The 20,900-nt window shown below is 39.4% G+C and overlaps 1 protein-coding gene across 1 annotated transcript in view; it reads right to left on the reverse strand.

Moving 5' to 3' along the window:
- CCDC141 (coiled-coil domain containing 141) overlaps window positions 1-7,627 on the reverse strand; it is a 147,275-nt gene extending 139,648 nt beyond the window's left edge. Inside the window, exons 1-2 of the mRNA XM_054971148.1 lie at window positions 7,395-7,627; window positions 6,534-6,656 (exon numbers count right to left, since the gene is read on the reverse strand). Of these exons, the coding sequence (XP_054827123.1) occupies window positions 6,534-6,656; window positions 7,395-7,496 (225 nt within the window). The 5' untranslated portion in view covers window positions 7,497-7,627. The remainder of the gene's footprint in view (window positions 1-6,533; window positions 6,657-7,394) is intronic.
- Window positions 7,628-20,900: the final 13,273 nt, after the last annotated feature.

The raw sequence follows: 20,900 nt of genomic DNA on the forward strand, positions 1-20,900 counted from the left end.
GAAACTAAATGTGCGTCTTGAAACATAATGAAACAATGATCAGTAAATCAGCATATGGTTAAAAAAACCCCCACAAAGGCTGCTTCCACACACGTTGGATAACCCACTTTCAATACTCTTTAGTGAATATTTGAAACTGATTTTCCATGTGTGGAACAAAAAATCCACTTCTAAAGGATTGTGAAAGTGCATTGAAAGTGGATTATCCAACGTGTGTGGAAGCAGCCACAGTCTGAAATAAACCCAACATAAATACAGCTGAGGAAAAACAACCTAAACAGTGGTCCATGACAGAACAGTTTGAAATATTATCTACTGGTGCCCTAAGTGTTTGCAAGAATACGAAAGTCTTCGTGATTTTTATAAAAACTGCAACACCTGTCCCTGCAAACGTTCCTAAGGAAAATGTTCCATAGCATAGGTACCACTACTGAAAAGGATCTGTTCCTTTTCCCTGCCGATCTACCTTCAGCAAGAGAGGAGATTCAGTGCAAAACCTCTCCTGAAGATCTTAGCATTCACAAAGGTTCATAGTAGAGGAAAGGCTCCACCAGGCATTTAAAAGTCAAAACAAACACTTGGAATTGGACTTGCAAACATATTTGAAGCCACTGGAACTATTTCACAGTTCCAAAGTAGTCCTGATAACAAAGTAACAATCACACTGCTGAGTGCTGGACTAATTATAATTTTGGGACAATCTTCAAAGCAGGTTCTATAGAGAGCACATTAAAGTAGTCCAGCCTGAAGCTTAGCTAGGCACGCATCACAGTGGCCAGGTTTTCTCCAAAAGAACTGCACTGGGTGCCTCAGCCTTAGTTGTAAAACGCTCTTTAAACAATGGCCGCCAAGACAGAATTCTAGGACTAACGCACCATCAAACTATTTGTTTTGTTTATTTATTAGATTTTTATTCCACCTCACCCTCGAACTGTTATGCCAATATAGATTAAGATCATATGCCAATAATCAATACTGAACTATACTAGGCCTAGCTTCTATACTCTCTAGATGAACTTTTAAACTTTACATGAACTTTCAGTGTATTTTTTCTATGTGTAAGGTAATTCAACAGGTGTGCTTTCATCCTTTGACAATTAATTAAAATAGTGGATTCTACCGAGATTGATGTTCCTCTATCAGAGATTCAACCAATGGTGATCGTCCAACTTAACTTTTCTTGACACTTGTTAGAGATTTATAGTTTTCTTCTGCAGTTCTGACTATGACATAATTTTTTAACTAATTGGAAGGCTGTACTATGAAATTATGAATATTCAGTGAAGTGTCAAACCAATCAATATTTGTTTGTGCTATCATGTGAATAGACCCTAAATATTTACATATGATTAGGTATATAATTGCAAACACAGAAAGAATAAGCAGGGTACTGATGGAAGAGATCTCTTGGGAGAATCTAGGTGAGAAACTATTTCTACCTATGTATTTCATAGAAACTTTGAGCAATGTTAAACTTAGGATTTATTGAGAAATGTTAGTGAACTTATTTCTTATTGCCTTTCTATGTTCTGTTGTTATAGGATTCATATTAATAGCCATTTATATTTTGATTGCTTGCTTCATTAAAAAACTAGGGTATATTTTCAATAAAGTGAAATAAACTCTAGATTGGTGTCTGTGTGTTTGATGGGGAGTTGCAAAGCAATATTGAACCCTATATAAATAAATGTACTGATAAACAGCTGGTTCAAAGAACTTATCTGTTTGACAGGTATAAAGACTAACTGCTTTCGGCTTCCCCGGAGAGAGATCCATCTTTCTCCTGGCAAGCTGAAACTTGGTTTTAGACACGGGCAACTGTCCCGTTACAGAACAAGACCTGAAGCTGTTTACAACTTTAAAAACAATTAAAACCAACAATAAATATTATATATTAAAACTAAAAACATCAATACAATTAAGGGGTCTCACAAATACAACCAATAGTTTTAAAAAAAACCCAAGTGGCAAAGATTCCATGCTCCTATGCACCTCCCTTGAGGGAATGCAGCCCCATCCAGAAGCAAGGAGCACATAGCATTAGCATCTCCATCTTTTTGTCTGTTCTCCCTTATCAAGTCCATCCATATCTTAGAATACCTAATTCATGCCTTCCACAGTCTCACTGCTGAAAATGAAAGACAGATGGGCATCATCAACAGATTGATGGTACCACACCACACTCTTTTCCTTCCCTGGCACAAGCCATTGTAACTTGCATTAAGCTAATATTGACAATCATGTTGTCTTCAATTCCACCCCTATTATCTTAAGTACAGTCAGTGTTGTCATCACCAACTTCATCATTGTTACTATCATTGCTTAACATATAGGGAAAAAACCATTTTGACACAAAGGTACCAAAATAATGGCAAAAAAGGGGCAAAGGCTTGAATCCTACAGAAAATCCTTCTTGTCGGAAGGGATTTCTGCCAGTGGAGTGGGACTTCCATGCCCCCTTCCTGCTACTCCTCTCCCAGAAATGCCACTCTTCAGGGTCAGGGAATTGGAGTCTATGGCAGGAACAGGGAATAAGCAAAACCATAAAATAAATTGTACAGCTGCAGGGGGGCGGGGGGAGCAGACCTGTGCTGTCTAAGTCCATCACAACACAGAGATGTGACTTTGCTCTATGAGAATAGTAACTGACTCTCTTTTGCTCTGCGCTTCCACGATTTATCTCATAATTAGTCAATTAAATTCTCAGAGAAAGGTTGTACTTTGTAGCTATTCCAGGGCTTAGTCTGGCGAGATTAGGTAGGCACTGAGCAATAAAGGTCCACAGGGCATGCAGATTAAAGCAAGAGGTTTCCTAGATAGCCAGTCCTGATGCAGATAATTCGAAGTCAGGCCAATTTGTTGATCAAAACAGGCTAAAGCCTGATTCATAGTTACTTGGAGGCCTAGGGAACAACCGTGGTGCTGCAGTTGCTTCCCACACTCTTCAGTGGGAAGGTTGGCATCACTTGACCAGAACTGTTTCACAGATGTTTAGTTTTCCACATGCAAAGATTTTTGCTTAACTCAGGGAGAGAGGGATTTTTTAAAAGGGGGAAATTTGGAATTACACAGTGATAAATAATCTGTGCAGATAGTGCACACCACTACAACACACTGTGGAACTGCACAGTGATAAGTAATCTGTGCAGGCAGTGCACACCACTACGACCACACTTATTTCCATGTGTGGTAGACTTTTAAAGTGTTTTTTAAAAAAGAGAAATCGCTGCATGTGTGTGTTTGTGAGGTCTATGACTGTTGACCTGCCATATTATGTAAAGGGCCAGAGACTATGAGCTCCAAGTGACTTTTTTCACGTGTAGAACCCTTGATCATTTTCACAAGTTTTCCTGGGAACTGAAGTCTCAGTGTCCTTCCCCTCTCTGTTAGAATCACTGCCTGAAGAGCCAGAGAAAGCCGGCGGCAGCAGCAGCGTTTGCAAATCGTTCCTCCAGTCACAAGCCTGCTCTCAATGATCTTTGGGGGCAGGCAGCTGCAGCTTTCTCCCTGGGCATCCTGCTCAGCTTCACCGACACATCGGCTTTCTCCAGAGCAGCTCCCTGGGAGCAAGATGCCCAGGGAGGAAGCTGCAGCTGCCCACCCCCAAAGATCGTTGAGAGCAGGCTTGTGACTGGAGGAATGATTTGCAAAAGCTGCTGCTGCCGCCAGCTTTCTCTGGCTCTTCAGGCAGCGATTCAAACAGAGAGGGGAAGGACACTCGGACTTCAGTTCCCAGGAAAACTGGCGAAAATGATCAAGTGTTCTCCACGTGAAAAAAGTCACTTGTAGCTTGGCTGTATGTTTCCATCTAGAGTTAAGAGGGATCTTGAGAAAGGTGAGAACTAACCTTTCCCAAGAGCCATTTTGAGATCAGTTAAGTGGCAAATGTCTCCTTATATAGATAAATCTTGATAGAAAATTTCTCTCATCTCGAAGTTATCCCTAAGTATTGTCCTGTTGCATTTGATCGAATCTTACTTGGAAGATTTTTTTTTTAAATGGTGATCAGACTGCTGTACCGTCATACTTTCAGACATAAACATGTCACGTAACTTTGCTCCAATAAGATCTCTATTAAGTATGTCAGGTTGGTTATTTTCTGGCATCACTATCCACTTCATAACCCAGACATCTTCACTTTGTTTGCCCATGATCTAGAAGGATTTCCTCCTCCTTGAACCATGGGTGAACCACTCTATGGAGAGTAACAGCAGAGTTTGTAAGAGAGTGTCTTTGGCAGGAGGAAGAGAAGTGGATATGGCTGATAAAGGTTTGGGGTTCTAGAGGAGTGTGGATTACTCAAAAGTAGAGATGGGCACGAACCGGAAAAAAACCGAACTATGCGGTTCATGGTTCATCAAATTTCACAAACCATGAACTTTTATGAACCTGCCCCAGGTTTGCAAACCAGTTCGTTTGGTTTGTGAAAACGTCACATCTTGGTCAGAAAATCATCACTTACGGGCCAGCAGAAGGTCACTTCTGGGTCAGCAGAAGGTCTGCTGGAAGTCCATCCCTTGTTGCCTAGGAAACTCATTGATTGGCACCAGGCTGTCTGCAGTCACGAACCAAAAAACGAACTAAACAAACCAGCCTAAAGTTCATAGCGGTTCGTCAGAAATGGGATCTGACGAACTGCGGTTTGCGAACCACAAACTGGCCTGGTTCGTGCTTAATTTTGGTTTGTATTTCAGTTCATGCCCATCTCTACTCAAGAGTAGTCCATTGTTTTCATGGTAGTACTGGAAACTTTTTATACCAGCTCACATAGTACAACTTTTTCATGACTTGAATTGTAAACTGCATGAACGTTCATTTTGAACTGCACCCTTGGTTCCACATTTTTAAAAGCCCCATGGGGGAACATTTAATCACAGAGTGTGCCAGTCCACCAGCATTCTAAAATGCTTCATTCTAGAAATAGTTTTACATTGTTTTCTACTCTTTGCATAGACTAGGTATAATTCTCACAAAATATTTCTTCAAGAATGTGCTTTGCAAGGTCACTTTAGAACGTAATTCCATGAGGTTCTCTCTGTGTTATATTGAAACTACACCTCATTTATATATAAATACACTGATATGTAATTTTTCCAGAAGATATACAGTTCTTTAGAATGTCTTCAAATTGTGTTCTGCTTCCTACCAGTATTTTTAATGGCATGTGTTGAAAAAAAAGTTAACCAGCCCATTTATAAAAGACTGAGAAATATCTGCTAGCAACGAAATGTTTCTTGCAAAATTTCCAGTGCACATTTCTGCCTCTAGCAGAGTTTAGAGGCGACAGCAATTATTTATTTTGTATAACAGCGCTACAGAACTAGTACAAAAAGAAAGAAAATGACTATAATGTACAGATACCAAGAGGGCCCTTAAAGCAGGTTGTTACATGCTTCAGAATGAGCTTTAACAGTTGGTTCATATTCATTTTCTCTTAAGACCCATTTATGCAGCCATCAAACATACAGTATTAGCTATAGGAAAGCTCTTGAAAATCCTATGCACATTTGTGCCTGGTGGTAGCCACTGTCACTTGCAAGATTAAGCTTTGTGCTTGCTACTACAAGCAGTGAGTCTTCCCCCCAAACATTTGCCAACATGCACTGAACATTAAATCCTGCCTGTGGAAGCAAGTCATGTGACCATCTGGCCACAGTAATGAGTCAGCAGCAACGCACAGGATTTTAAAATGGCAGCCATGGTTTTGTGAATGACGTTTGGTGAGGCTTGGATTGTTTACTGCCTCTTTTTGTGAAGATCAGTTTAACAAAGTTTGAGGGCACTTCCCAAACTTACAGTGACTAGTCTGATAAAACAAACAGACAAATGGTTACGGCCTCAGCATCCCCAAACCCTTATTTCATGGGATTCAACTAGCATCGCCAGGCCCAGCCTGGCAACCATCAGGAGACAGAAGTGGCCGGGACATGAGGGAAGGGGAAGTGTTCAGTGATTCCTTGAGAGGTGTGATATCACTTCTTGGTTTTCCCTGGAAGTAACGTTATACCATTGGTCTGACAGCCATTTTTTTTAAAAAAAAATCTCATGCTGTTGCTCAGAGTGGTAGTGGGGAACAAGAGGCAGGGGCAGGGGATATCCCATCCCACCCATACTGGAAGTCTGGCAACTTTAGGCAGAACCTGGTCATGACACATTGTCAGTATTAATGGTAGTACCTCAACACAGGATTAGGTATTGTACCACATGGTGTCTCTGATCTCAACCATGTGGCTTTGAAGAGCTGGATTATTTACCACAACAGTATTAGAGAAATGGCATGGTAAACTGCTAGATAACAGCCTCCAATTTATCTCAAGCAGGGCTATATATCTATGACTTTTTAAAAAGCCATCAGAGTTGATAACCCTGAGATTTCTACCTCAAGTCCTGAGAGTGACCCCCAAAATTTGAGTTGCGGGGCCAAAGTTTTATCAGGCAACCCTAGGCCTAAGGTTTAACCATCAATTTTAGTTCTCATGTCCAAACTTTAACATGTGCAGTAATATTCTAGTTATTTGTATTGCATGCCTTACCTTAAGTTTAGACAACAGAAGTTCATGATCTTGTAATAATTTTTTGGTCTCTTCCTGATTGCCACCAATTTCTAACAAATTTGGTATGGATTCAGCCAGCTGGAGTTGCACCCATTTTCCACACTAAAACGCAAATACAAAACACTAATGTATGTATGTGCTTGTGCCTAAGGGAAGTATAGAATTCTATTCAATTTTTTTTTCAAGTTAAGTTTTTGTGAGTCCAATATGATTGAGAGGAAGTACTTTCTATTTGTGAATTATTTATGTTGAAAATGAGATTGTATTTCAAAGTAAAACTAAACAATTCCAGTTAAGATGTTAAAGACTTTTCCCTTTTTGAAACGGAGGTTTGCGTCCCAGGGACATTAATTGTTTGCTCATGCATTAATAATTTACTAATCGTGCCAAAAAGATTCTAGTACAATAATGTACTTAAATCTGTCTACCAATGCACTGTGTGTATTACTCTGCGTACAATACAAGAAAAACACTGTTAAATATTCTTAATTAATACAGTAAAATAATGCTTGAACTGTAAACATGCTCCAATACGTATTGCTATGTCATTTCTTTAATTTAAAGTTTTATTGTTCAAAGAATAACAATATCTTAGTTGTCCTGGTGCAGCTTGATATTTGTGGGTGATATGTAATGGGTCTTAAAGTATTTTATTCCACATGAATTAATTAGAAATTCTGCTACTCAAATCAAGACAACCAAATAGTACTTTCCCCCAGATTTTCCATTCATTTGCTACACCAACCAATGCATACAGAAATATGAACAGAGACGACCAAACACCAAACTAATTGATATTGCAGAGCTACAAGCCCAACTGTTAAGATCCACTGAACTTACCTTAAGTATACCTATGACGATTCTACAATCTCCAGCCTGAACAAAGACAGAACTAACTGTTGTTGTAGAAGGTGGACCATTGGAACTGTTCTTGCTTGACATGGTATCGTAGGATACCGCTTTGTGTGAAAAGGCTGCTTTTTCGCAGCTGTGTGTGTCTGCTGGTCATTGCAGAAGGCAACAAACAGGGTAGCTTGGCTTCATTCCGTCAAAGAGCTCAGCTAACACTGATTGCTCTGCCAAAAGGAAAGAACAGACGGTTAAAAATAGACAACACCATTGAGTTTATCATTCTTGAGAGAGAGAGAGAGAGCGAAAAAGAGGGAGAGAGATGTGAGTTTGACACACGCTCTTAGTTGGGTAGCTTTAAACAGCCGTTCCCCTTTGCCCCTGTAAATATCAGCCTTCTAAAATGCCTTGTAATTGTTAGTCATTCGGTTTGTTTGCAATGAACAGCTACATATTGAGGGGGGGGGAGTTAATTCCTTCAAATTATTTTTGACATTTATTAGCTGTTTTAATTTAGTGATGGACTAAACCATTATAGAAATGCCAAGTTTTGGGAAGACCTGATGGGCCATTAACACCAACCCCTTTATATCACAGATCTCGTGTTGATAGTACACAGCTGCTGCACTGGAGTGTCTACATGGGGTATTGTGACAGGCCTTTTATTCTTTTGAATATGAGGGTACTCACACTTCCTCTTATGGTCATAGATGCAGAGGAGTTAGCCGTGTTAGTCTGTGGAAGCAAAATCAAAAAGAGTCCAGTACGGGACTCTTTTTTATTTTACTTCCTCTTATGAATCTGGGAATCCTGGTTGGTTTTGAGATATAAACCTTTCCATCAGTTACAAGTTCCTGCAAGTGTAATGGCTAATTTTGGTAAATTTTGGTAAAAGGTAAATTTTGTATTAAGCATGAAGAGCACAGAGATCACTGAAGTAGGAGGCTTAATGAAATAACAAAGAAGATTTAAATACAGCTTATGTGGTGATTTCTCTTTAGAGCTTGAAGTTACTCAGTCTGCTCATTACTAGAGATGGGCACAAACAGAAAAAAAATGAACATGATGTTCGTTGTTTGTTGCTATCCACAAACAGGGACTCACGAACAACCACGAACATGGCCCTGTTCACGAACATGTTCGTGGTTGGCTGTTCATGGGGGTCAGCAGGCTCTCCTCCAGCCATCATCCAAGTCAAGATCCCTACTGCACCACTCCCAGAAACCTGACCTGAGCAGGCACCAGGGAAGGTACCAATAATAAATAATAGCTTGGCCCCAGAGCCTGGCAGCAGCCCTGGAACTTTAAAAAAAATATATTATTAAACAAAAAAAAGGAAATACAAAAAGGAGGAGAGAAAGAGGGGCAAACAAGACGGCTATACTACAAGGACTATTAAAATACAAGATGCAAAATCATAATCTTTATGTCTATGATACTTGAATATTTTTTCAAAAGTATACAACACATAGAAAGTTCATACCTAATTCTACTCATCATTTTAGTAATAATAAAACGAAGAAACAAAAATCAAACCTTAACCCAGATACTACTGCTTTCTTAATATAATTGATTATCGTAACCCTAAAGTCTTTAAATAAAGTAATATTATGAATTTTGATCTATATCTTCTCCATATTCCCATTACCTTTTGCTTATACTCACAATACCTGTAACTGTGCTTGCCTATTGCCAATGTTCCAAAATTATACAATCTGCTAATTATCTTACAGTCAAACATATCTCTGTTCAGTCATTTCCATAACTGCAGTTCTTGAACAGCTTATGAATTTTATCCATTTTAGGGAAACAAGCGTTAAACTATTTGCTACCAAACTGTTGCAATACAAAGTATCAGAATCCTAACCAATTTATCATCAAATTATCAGACATATCTCAACATCATCATTTTCAAATCTGCAAGGCTAAATCATATTATAAATGTCATGCGTAATTAAGTAGCCTTCTATTTACATAGTGTGTCAGTTTTGCCATGACTGAAATATTCCGACATTTTGTCCTCCCAAATTTCTTTAGTTGGGCATTCTCCTTCTTTCCACTTACTTGCCATTACCACTCTTGTCGCTGTCAGCAAATATCGAAGTAGTTCGTGTAATGATCTGTCCACATCATCTGGCATGATTCCCAACAGGGTTGTCCGGGGTTTCATGGCAAAATTGATTTTTAAAATCTTCTGAATTGCTGTATGTATGTCTCTCCAAACTTTTTTTACTTTTTTTACATGTCCACCACCACATATGATAAAAAGAACCATCTGCATCCTTACATTTCCAACATGATCCTACATAGGTCTTGTCCATTTTTAAAATATCTTTTGGTGTGATATACCACCGCCCAGAGCCCCTGGGGATGGGCGGTATATAAATTGAATAAATAAAAAAAATAAAACCATCTAAAAAACGTCTTATACCAATGTTCTCTGAGCACTTGGCTTGCTGTAAATTTTATACCCTTAGTCCATAGGTTTTCCCACTGCTGAAATGTTATTTCTTCTGCAAAATTTTGCATCCAATTTATCATGCACTTTTTAACTTGTTCTGTTTCTGTGTCATATTGAAGTAGGAGTTTATAAATGTGGCCCAAAATATTATTTTTTTTCTGCATCACCATTTTCTCAAAATCAGTAAGATCCCTCAATTGTCCTCTGTTGTCCTTAAGAGCTTCCTTCAATCTGGAGACCACCTGAAGATATGTCAGCCATTGTACTTTCTTACCTTCATCACAGATTTCTTGCCATGATTTTATTTTCCCTTGAGAGTTTATCATATCTTGATAAGTTATAAAGTCATTTATTTTCCTCTGATTCTTATCACAGAAAGCATCAGTTGGTGGCAATATTGGTGATATTGTCCAATATTGGTGATTTACCCTGATTTTTACCGAGTCCCAGATTTGAATCAGACTATCTCTTATCACATGGCTTTCCTGTTTTTTCCTGGAACTTCAAGGGGTAGATCCCTACCGCACCACTCCCAGAAACCTTACCTGAGCAGGCAGCAGGGAAGTAACCAATAATAAATAATAGCTTGGCCCAGAACTTGGCAGCAGCCCTGGAACTTGAAGGGGTAGATCCCTATCCCACCACACACAAAGAAAATTCAAGCTCCAATGCACTCTCTCTATCAAAATGCCAACAACTGCCTCTCCACTGTCTGCAAAGTCAGCGCTGGGAGCCCCCCCTCCCCCCTGGTCTTTGCTCCCTTGTTGTAACAAATTTGGAGCTCCACACTTGAAAGGAAGACATGCCTATCAAGCTAAATTGGGTTTAGATTGGGGTTTCCAGGCAACAGCAGGAGTTCAGACAGAGTTCAGACAATCCCTGCCTAAGTTGCCAAGGGCATTGATTGCAGGTGCCAGACTGTCTGGCTTGAGGAACAGCAATGAACATAAATGAACGAGGCTAGCAATGACCACCTGTTCATTTAGAATGGAGCCTCACAAACAGCTTGTTCTTGGGCTGTTCACGGCTTTTTTTTGTGTTCATATTGCTGTTCGTGCCCATCTCTACTCATTACCAGAGACAGGTGTCATAACTCTATACTTCCCCAGAGGTGGAGTTAAACAACTTTGTAACCCTACTGAGCAGAGCTACACATGAAATTTTCTGCCCCTTTTTTGAGGCAATTCCCAACTCTCCTGTCTGCACTTTCCCCCCAATCCCCACTCTTAATGGCTTTTTCCCTCTGAAGGACAGGACAGCCTCCTGTCTAAAACAGGGATTCTCCATATTTTCTTTGGGATTCCCTTGTGTCCATCAGTCCTGTGTCCCCCCACTCTCCTCTGCTGGAGGTTTTATTGCCACCTTTGGAAAAAAAGTCTGGTAGCGGCTATCCTATAGCAAGATAGTAATTCCTAATTTTTGTTTAAGCCTGGTAAAAATTCACCAACCGGTAGGAGGGAGAGAATAGTGGGCATGAGAGAATATTGAAGGGAACTGGTGTTGATATGGATGGGGAAGTCTGAAACACCACCCCTTCCTATCCGCTCAGTGACCAAACCTGTTTTGATTATGATCTTTCTGGAAAGACTTGGTTTGGTAAAAAGCTGCAGCAAGTCAGGGGAAAACCTGGAAGACTAGATTTTTTTTTTTGCAATTTTTTTATTTTTAATATCTAACATAAAAAACTACAAAAGACTACAAAAGTATGATGGGGGGGGAAGGAAAGGGGAACTGGGAAAAAGGGAAGAGCAATATACAAACAACAAACGCTACACTACATGTCTTGTATTCCCTTCATGCTGCAATTTTTCTTAAAAGTTAACTTTCTAATATGCTATCAGATTGGTAGATTTTATACAATACAGACTATATTCGGGATCAGGTTTTCCTCCCCCTCCTACGTCTCGGTCTCAGTTCTCTCTGCGCAGCTGGAGCAGCTGTGCCCGCTCTCTCCCCCCCCCCCCCACTTTCCCCTTCAGACTTTGGACTTTCTTCTTGCTGGAACTCCTGATGGTTGAACAAAAAGTCTGTCAGCTGCGCTTCCGATGTAATCTTGTAGGTTTGATCCTTATATCTAAACCAGACGCCTTCTGGAAACAACCATTTATATTTTACATCACATTTCCTCAAGAAAGCCGCAAGTCCTTTATACTTAAATCTTCTTTTACGAGCCAAAAATGGAACATCCTTCAATATTTTAACCTTATTGCCCAAATAATCCAAGTCCACATTGTACGAATTATATAAGATGGTGTCCCGAGTCTTCTTAGATGGAAAGTCAATAATAATCTCGCGAGGCAGCTGACGCTTCATTACATACTTTGAAGATGTCCACCGGACTTCTAAAATATCGCTTTTTAACTCTTCTTTGGTTGCCTTTGCGAATGGCGCCAAAAGTCCAGACACCAAATCTTTTAAATTTTCACTTTGCTCCTCTTTTACATTCTGAAGACACAGTACCGTTTGGGCACGGTCCACTTGCAATCCTATTATTTGATTCTCCAAAAGCTTCACTTCCTTACTTGTTGCTTTCATGAGTACTACGTTCTCGTGTGCAGACTGCTCTGCTCCGGTTGCTGTTTCTTTAATGGTTTTCACTTCGCTTTCCACTGAATCAACCTTTTGCCCCATTTCATTCAATTTCGCTACAAAGGGCTGCACAGCATCAAAGACTGCTCATCTCACCATCTCTTCCAAAGTTTCCCCCTTCCCCTGTAACGTCGCCATCACCGATTTACTCATTGCTGGGCTCTGCTTTTTTGTCGCCATCTTGGGGGGGGGGGCGCCAGCTAAGTTCCGAAACTCCGTGAAGGGGAAGAAATCCGCACCTTCTTAGCTTCAGCTCCCACCAATCCTTCGCATATGCTTAGAAATCAGAAGGGATTTGCTTACTTACAGGTTTTCACCTTAAATCTGCTTATTGCCGTTCTCCATGGCCCAGCTGCACGCGATGTGCGGCGCAAGTCTGCCGGCCTCCGTTGGAGCAAACGGGCAATTTACCCCCTGCATTGCTTTCAGGGGGTTCTTCCTGCCGCGCTCCGGACCGTGTCTCCCTCACTGGGAGTCCTGGGGGTTAACCCTCGTGGGTCAACCGCCCGGTCAGGCTGCTCGGATGTTTCCTCCCGGACCTGCGGAGAGGAGCATCCGACATGGCCGGGAAAACGAAAACGAATCGGAAAACCTGGAAGACTAGATGATGTTGTTTGGAAGCTTGGGAGAGGGGAATGCTGCTGTTTGAGAAGCAGAGCTGAACAACCATCTAGAAACAGCTTGAGTTTACTGCCAGTCCCATTCATTCAGTGCCGGTCCCACCCAGTAGGCAGAGATCCCAAAATCAAACTTATTTATTTGTTTGTTTGTTTATATTTTACCTTTCTCACTGAGACTCAAGGCAGATTACATAGTGTGAGATTAGTACAATTAGTGGCAAGGACAAGGGCAGGCATTTCCATACAGTGTCAAGAATATTTCCATAAAATGGGTAAAAGAATATAAGTTTACAAAGATATAGTATTAGCAAGGATCCAGTATGGGGTTGAGGAATTGCTGAAATAGAACATAATCAGTTCTAGGACTTACATTGAACAACATAAAGCACAGGTAGGATATTTAAAGCAACAGATAATATGTAAGGCAACATAATGGTGAAATCTATGGTTTCTAACTCATTAGCGAAACATTTGGGATCCCTTTCCTACAATACCATGCTCTTAGCTGAGAAAAAATGCCTTTTTGAATAATTGTTTTGCATTGTTTGTGGAAAGCCAGGAGGGTGGAGGCTTTCCCGACCTCCTCAGGCAGGCTGTTCCATAGGGTAGGGGCCACCACAGAGAAAGCCCATGTACGAGCTGCTGTTGATTTCTCCCATGTACAGGCTGGGACCTGCAAGAGACCCTGTTCAGATGAGTGAATCTGCCATGGAGGGACATAAGGAGAGAGGCAGTACTGTAAGTATGCTGGACCTAGGCTGTGAAGGGCATTGTATGTAATAACCATTACCTTGAACTGAGCATGGTAACTGATAGGTAGCCAATGGAGTGACTGTAGGATGGGAGTGATGTTCAAGCTCCTGCTCGCTCCTGAGAATAGTCGAGCCACAGTATTTTGCAACAATTTGAGCCTCCTTAACTAGTTAACTTACAGTTAATGGGGGGAGGGTACTCTAGCATTTCCCGTATGCTGCATAAAAACCCTGCCATCTCTTATTGGTGGTCTGGGCCTGGACACCAGCACGTCCTAAGGATCTATACTTCCCAGGGGGTTGTTTTTGAGCCACAATGAAGCAAAAAATGTTCTGGCGCACCAGCTACTTGGGCAGTTGTCTTGCATCCAAGCCTTACATCAAAATAACATTCCTTAAACAAAATAACATTTCCCCACATCACAGATATTGCTGTGTTCAATAACAAAAACCAGGTGTGATGAAGATATGCTGTGACACAGATGCTGGAAGAGGAGGAATAATTTTCTAAATGTAACTATCTTGAAAGGAATGCAAACATTCTGAATGCTTACTCTCATTTTTGGGGTCATTTTATTAAAGAAAGGAAGGCAGAGAGGTAGCTTTTCCCTAACTTGTGTTTCAAGCTACCTGTGATTATTCCCCTCAGGAGCCTCTATATGAGGCATTGAACAATAAACACATGTTCTCAACACCATCTTTTTTCTTTACAGTTTAATCCAATTAAAACCTGGAACATTCCCGTGAATCTCCCCATACATATCTTCCCCATATCACTGAAACCCAAAATTGCACCCTCTATATTTCATTGTTAGTAATTTTATGTTTTCTTGAAGCTTAGACATTCACTTCTTTGCAAATAATTTCTGTGTTGTCTAAAATCCCCTCAGTTTCTGAGAGGCTTCTATATATAATATACACCAAAGGAGTGTTGTTCTCACTTATTTAGAATGGAATACTGTCCAAGGAAGAGCATTTAATTCACTGCAAGGGAAATCATAGACAGTTTTAAACCATGCCACAGGGTCAGTAAATTAAATCAAAAACAGAGCGTGCCAGAAGTAGCCGGAGGTATTAGACCGCAGCTGTTTGATTCTCTGCGACAGAACAGCTGAGAAAATGACACTGGTGTTTAGGCCACAAGTCGCTCAGCAGACACCACCATGTACGTCACAGAAAACCACACATTCTGCGAAATTATTAGCATCTGGCAACACATTGTTTATCTAAAGTATGTGACACCTTAGGAAAAATTCAAACTCAGAAAGGGGGGATAGAAATTCTGCCTTTCTGAGCCAATATTTGAGACTCTCCAAATAAAATGAATGGGAATTTTGCTACCAATATTGAATGAAGCAGGAATTGTAATCTGTGAATTCATCACTGCTATTAACAGTATTAAAATCAAAGAGGTAGATCATCTCTGATATTACCATAAAATAGCCCCATAATCAGAATAATTCTTCAGCTCTTTGTGGTGTGTACCTTATACTTAATTTCCTCTATACTTTATACCTATTCACTTTAGGTTGGTTGATACATACGTTTTATTTATTATTTATCTGACACCCTAATTTACTTCTTTTTCATTTAAAAATGTTCCCCAACAATTTCCAGTGTTTAAAAATAGAAATAAAAATAAGTGAAGTTCGTGGCTATAGGTCATGGATTAGTTTGTCCCAGCCCACATAATTTGAATATGACACGAGGTGGGGCTGAGGTGGGCAGCTGAGCCAATCCAGATGGGGCAGCGGACGATGTGGCTACCTGCCGTTTCTCTTGGCCTCCATTCGCAACAAATATTCTTAAAATATTATTTTATATGCACAATTTTAAAAAATCAATTAAAAACTAAGAACAAAGGCAAACAACCCTTAAACATTTAATTCACAGAAGCAAAGGACTCGATATGTAAATTCGTTCACAGCAAAAAAGACTAATACACAAAAGCAAGATTAATACTAGCGATATTAAAAAGCAAAAGCAAGATTAATACTAGTCAAGAAAAACAAACAAAATATACAAACATCTAATAATGTGAGAAAGCCTAGTGCTGAAAGGCATAAAAAAGCAACAAGGGCCGCATATCTATACAAATATGGGAGGAAAGCCAATAGTATAGGAAAAAGAATATTTATTGGATAATAGTAAGACGAAAGATTTTTTTTTATATTCCAGACCCAGTAAAAATAAAGATTTCTTTATTTTCCAATTCCTACATGTTTCATGTTAATGTCAGGGAGTCTAGTATTATTATCTCTTATACCTTCCTCATCCAACTAAAGGTACAAGAGGATGCTAAAGAGAAATATGTAAGGATTGAAATATTTTAAAAATCTTTCCTTTTATGAGGACTGGAATATTTAAAAAATGTTCTTCTTACCTATTACTATCCAATAAATATTTTTTTCTTGCACCATTGGCTTTACCCCCATATTTATATGCTGAAAAGACATCCAATTTGGCATCAGGCAAAGGGCTATCTTTTATATGTGGAGCACCATGACTGAAAAGATCTTGTCCTCAGTGGCCAGTCACTTCACCTCTGAGTGAAGGTGTATAGTATGAGGGGAAAGCCATGGGTGCAAGAAAAAAAATATTTACTGAATAGTAATAGGAAAGAAGATTTTTTAAACATTTGTCATTAAATTTGTTGTTATTCAGGTAATCCATTCAATAAGGGTCATACAAAGATGGATTCGTGTGATGACGCATATTCTAATCAGTAATGAACATTGTAAGCAAAACTTTCAGTATGTAGATACAACAGAACAGTAGATCCAACAGATTCAACACAGCCAGCTACTAAGATAACATAACTGTAGATTCACTGAGATGCATTCAAATGTGTAACAGGTGTCAGACAGTGGCTTACTAAAAGTTGCAATCCAGACTATCTCTTGCAATTAGACATGAGTCCATTGGTTTCAAAAGACTTTACTGAATATAAACAACCCTTATAGTCCACTAACCAAGATGCAATATCTTGGCTGGTACATGAGTATTGTTACGAATGACAGGCAAAGGTTAAGGTACAGAATAGCATAACCCTGCAGGCCCCATCCTCCCCCCATAGTTCTCAAAACAAACGGCTTGAAGCTGAGAAAGTGAAAGTTTCCCAAGGCTGGAAAGGTTGTAGACATAACATTCCTCTTCTTTAAGATAACTGCTACTGGACTGCTTGTCACCTGCAAAAGAAGCACTTAAAACACTGACAGGCTTAAAATGGAGTCTCTTTGGTTAGATCACACAAGAAACATAGTCAGACCTGACAACAGGACACAGGAAACAGATATAGATTTTCAGTCAAAATCATAAACTGTTGAGCAGCCCCATGTTCATCAGTTGATAACATCTAAGGAATGGACTCTTACAGACCTAACACCAAGGCCAATAGAGCCAGTGTGGTGTAGTGGTTAAGAGCGGTAGGATTCTAATCTGGAGAACCAGGTTTGATTCCCCACTCCTCCACTTGAAGCCAGCTGGGTGACCTTGGGTCAGTCACAGGCTCTCTCAGAGCTCTCTCAGCCCCATCCACCTCACAGGGTGGTTGTTGTGAGGATAATAACATACTTTTTAAACTGCTCTGCGTGGGTGTTAAGTTGTTCTGAATCAAATGTTGTTGTTTGTTGTTGTTGTTGTTAATATTATTATTTTCTCACATCCGCTCAGATGCAATGCCAGTCAATGGATAAAGTAGACACAAACTTCCAGTAATCAAATCCATAGTAAGTGTGATAAACTGATAATCACTCCTAGCCCTAGTGGCAGCAGAATCTATGAGCTGACATTGTAATCCTATGTATTATGCAGACAAAATAAGGAGTGATGGCTCCATCCTATATCAGAAGAAATACAATCAAGTAGGAGAAACAGCTCTAATTGTGCTCATTAAATGTAAAACCATTCTGAATGGAGGCATAAAGTTTCTCATGAATCTCTCACTCCCCACACAGCCACGGTTCACAGCTCATAGTCACTATACCAGCTCTTATAAGTTTGACATGTGAGGGGGACCAGCCATATATATTTCTCCTTCATATACTGCCCTTCAGGACAACTCAACACCCACTCAGAGCAGTTTACAAAGTATGTTATTATTATCCCCACAACAATCACCCTGTGAGGTGGGTGGGGCTGAGAGAGCTCTGGAAGAGCTGTGACTAACCCAAGGTCACCCAGCTGGCTTCAAGTGGAGGAGTGGGGAATCAAACCCGGTTCTCCAGATTAGAGTCCCACCGCTCTTAACCAGTACGCCAAACTGGCTCTAATATATATGCCGCCTTTCCACACAATATAGGGTCCCCAAGGCAGTGAACAACAAATAGTAAAACATTTAAAACATTAAAATAAGTTTTAGAGTTTGTGTTAATGGCACAAATAAAATAAAGATTTAATTTTTAAAAACCCAAATAAAACAAATGCGGATTCTGAAAGTACTAAAAATTAATGAGTAATAGCATAAAAATAGAATTTCCATACTGTAGCCCTATTTGTGAATATACATTAAAGCATTAAATTTTCATACTTTAAAAGCTAACTGGCTGGAATTTTGAAAAGTTATACCCTGAAAATCTAGTTGGTTTTCAAGGTGCTACTTGACTTGAATCTTTCTTGCTACATAATTATACAGTTCTTTAGACTGTTCAGCAATATACACATTTGTTCAATTTAGTAGGAGAGGACTAGGAAAGAAGGTCATCTTATGCTCAGGCAATATCATGTCTTACATCTGGGATACTGACAAAGTCTTTTCTTTTTTGTTTCCACATGATCGCAACAGCAACTTCCTCTCTGGGTATGTTCAAAAGTTGATTTTGATGGAAGAGTTCAGGACATGCCTAATTGTTATTGAAGTCAATGGAACTTGGCTAGAAAGCACTCATTGCATTGAGAATCCGGATATAATGGAGTAAGGGATAATTGCTCCTGAAAAGGGTTTTGTGTCAGTAGAGGACAAATATGGGTAAACCCAACCACCTCAAGTTATGGATGGTATATCAGAAATATACTTGTTGAAAACATTTGTTTTCATGGTTGCATGGTTTGAAGGTAGATCAAAATAAGATAGTCATGTCTCCCCATTATAACAAAATGCACAGTATAAGTAAATTGACAAATTAAGCCAATAAGTTGGAGCCCATGAATCTGGTACAAGGCATCTTCCCCTAACTCTAGCAAGGTGTTTGCTGGAGGAAAGTGTTACTATTACTGGAACCCATTCTTGAGATTCAACCCAATATGTGGTTTTTCAAATTATACACCTCTTCTCTAGGCCAGATGCTCAAGAAAAATAAAATCAAAAGAGAAAAAATATATGTTCCTGAATCAGAGCATGGTGTTAATTTTTTTTTAAAAAATGGTAATGCAAGAATCTCTTGCTAACTTAATTTCATAGAAATTGGCTGTGTGAAAGTTTAAGGTGAAGTTATGTAGAGGCTGGAGCACAGGAAAAAAGTGGAGGAATTCTCTTTGAAAAGATCACAGTACTAAGTTATCTTTAGACTGACTGGAACTCACAGATCACTTGTGAGAAAGGGCAAACCACTGAAGAAAATATATTTGTCTTTTTATCTGCAGAGCTGGGGATTAATTTTAGAAAGATGGATTCCCTTCCTCCCTCCCCTTTTTCTTTAATAGCTCCCTCCAGCTTTCCCCCAAAGGATTACGGTAAAAGTAGATAGTACTTTTTTGCCGCCTGTTAAATGTTTAGCTTTTCATCTAAAGTCACTGTAATGCGTATTTTCAGGAAGCTTTTCACCTGTACAAATGTATTTTTATGATAGGTATACAGAGAGAATTCATACAGTTGTGGAATACAAAACACCAGAAATATTAACAAAGATGAGGTTTGTTGATAAAGGAAACCCACCTTTCAGCTATCAAAAATTACTTTAATACTGATCTTTCATTCTTCCTTGACAATTTCTTTTACTTGGTATGATTACATTTATGGCCACTATGGGGGTATATTAACAAATTGCCACAAACAGTATATGCTGTTGGCAGTGGGGACATGAAAACAACCAAAGGCTACCCCCCCCCACCCAACTTTGGTTTATTATTCCAAGAATAATATGAAGGAGAATGGCAGAACCTGAAATGCTTCCCCCTCGGCTGAATAACCTGCAAAATTACCTGTTAGTCCGCCTATTTGGTGCCCTAAAATTCCATCTTCCATGATCTGAGCTAACCCAAGGCCAAAATAATGAAAGATTAGTATCTTACAATTTAATACTTATGTAGAAAGTTTTCTAGGCTGAATTGTAAAAGGTTTTTTCTGTGTGTTTTTTTTTTTTTTGCAAAAAAACCCTCTTATAATACTAGGAAAGAGTTATTTAAAATAGTTGCATCTGTCACCATGGTGCCTGATGAAACAGTTTAAACTGGGTTATAAAAGGAAACACAGAAGTTTTATTTCAAAAAAATAAAAACTTTTATGATAAATAGTATATAACATAATGGACGACTGAACAGCTGAAAATGTGACAGAATTAAACACATCTGCATTGAGGGATGCAGTCTTTGTAGGAACTGCTCAGAGCTCTGGAAAATGTGATGGCAAAATTACTGAAGGGAACATGAGGAATTTTAAAGCTATTTGCACTTTCTTGTAAAAAAAAAAAACCTAAAAGGGGATTCAGCAGCTATGGCCGTACTGAGTCTTGCTGTGGATGTTATTGACGTCAACAGTTGCATTTTCCAGTTACAGATGCAGCTGCTACTTCATGACAGAACAACACAGAGAACACCTCACAAACTATTAGCGAACTGGACAACTTGAAAAATCAATGTCGAAAAGACAAAAGGAGATTAATTGTGACAGAAGGCAGGAATGGTGCAAATTATTTTATTTTAAAAATTAACTTAGTAGTGTTATATCTTGCCTTTCTTCACTCGTGGACTCCATGGAATACACAGTGAGGTGTGCTCCACAATGTCTGACTTCCATCCAGGCACTGATCAAACCCAACCCTACTTAAAGAACAGCAACATGTCTCTAGCATGAATCCTTAGAACAAAACTGTAGGTCTGAAAGAATCAAGTATGGGAGGTAAAAAACACTATGTTATAT

The sequence above is a fragment of the Eublepharis macularius genome, chromosome 2 (genome assembly GCF_028583425.1).
Source record: "Eublepharis macularius isolate TG4126 chromosome 2, MPM_Emac_v1.0, whole genome shotgun sequence".
NCBI classification, from domain to species: domain Eukaryota; kingdom Metazoa; phylum Chordata; class Lepidosauria; order Squamata; family Eublepharidae; genus Eublepharis; species Eublepharis macularius.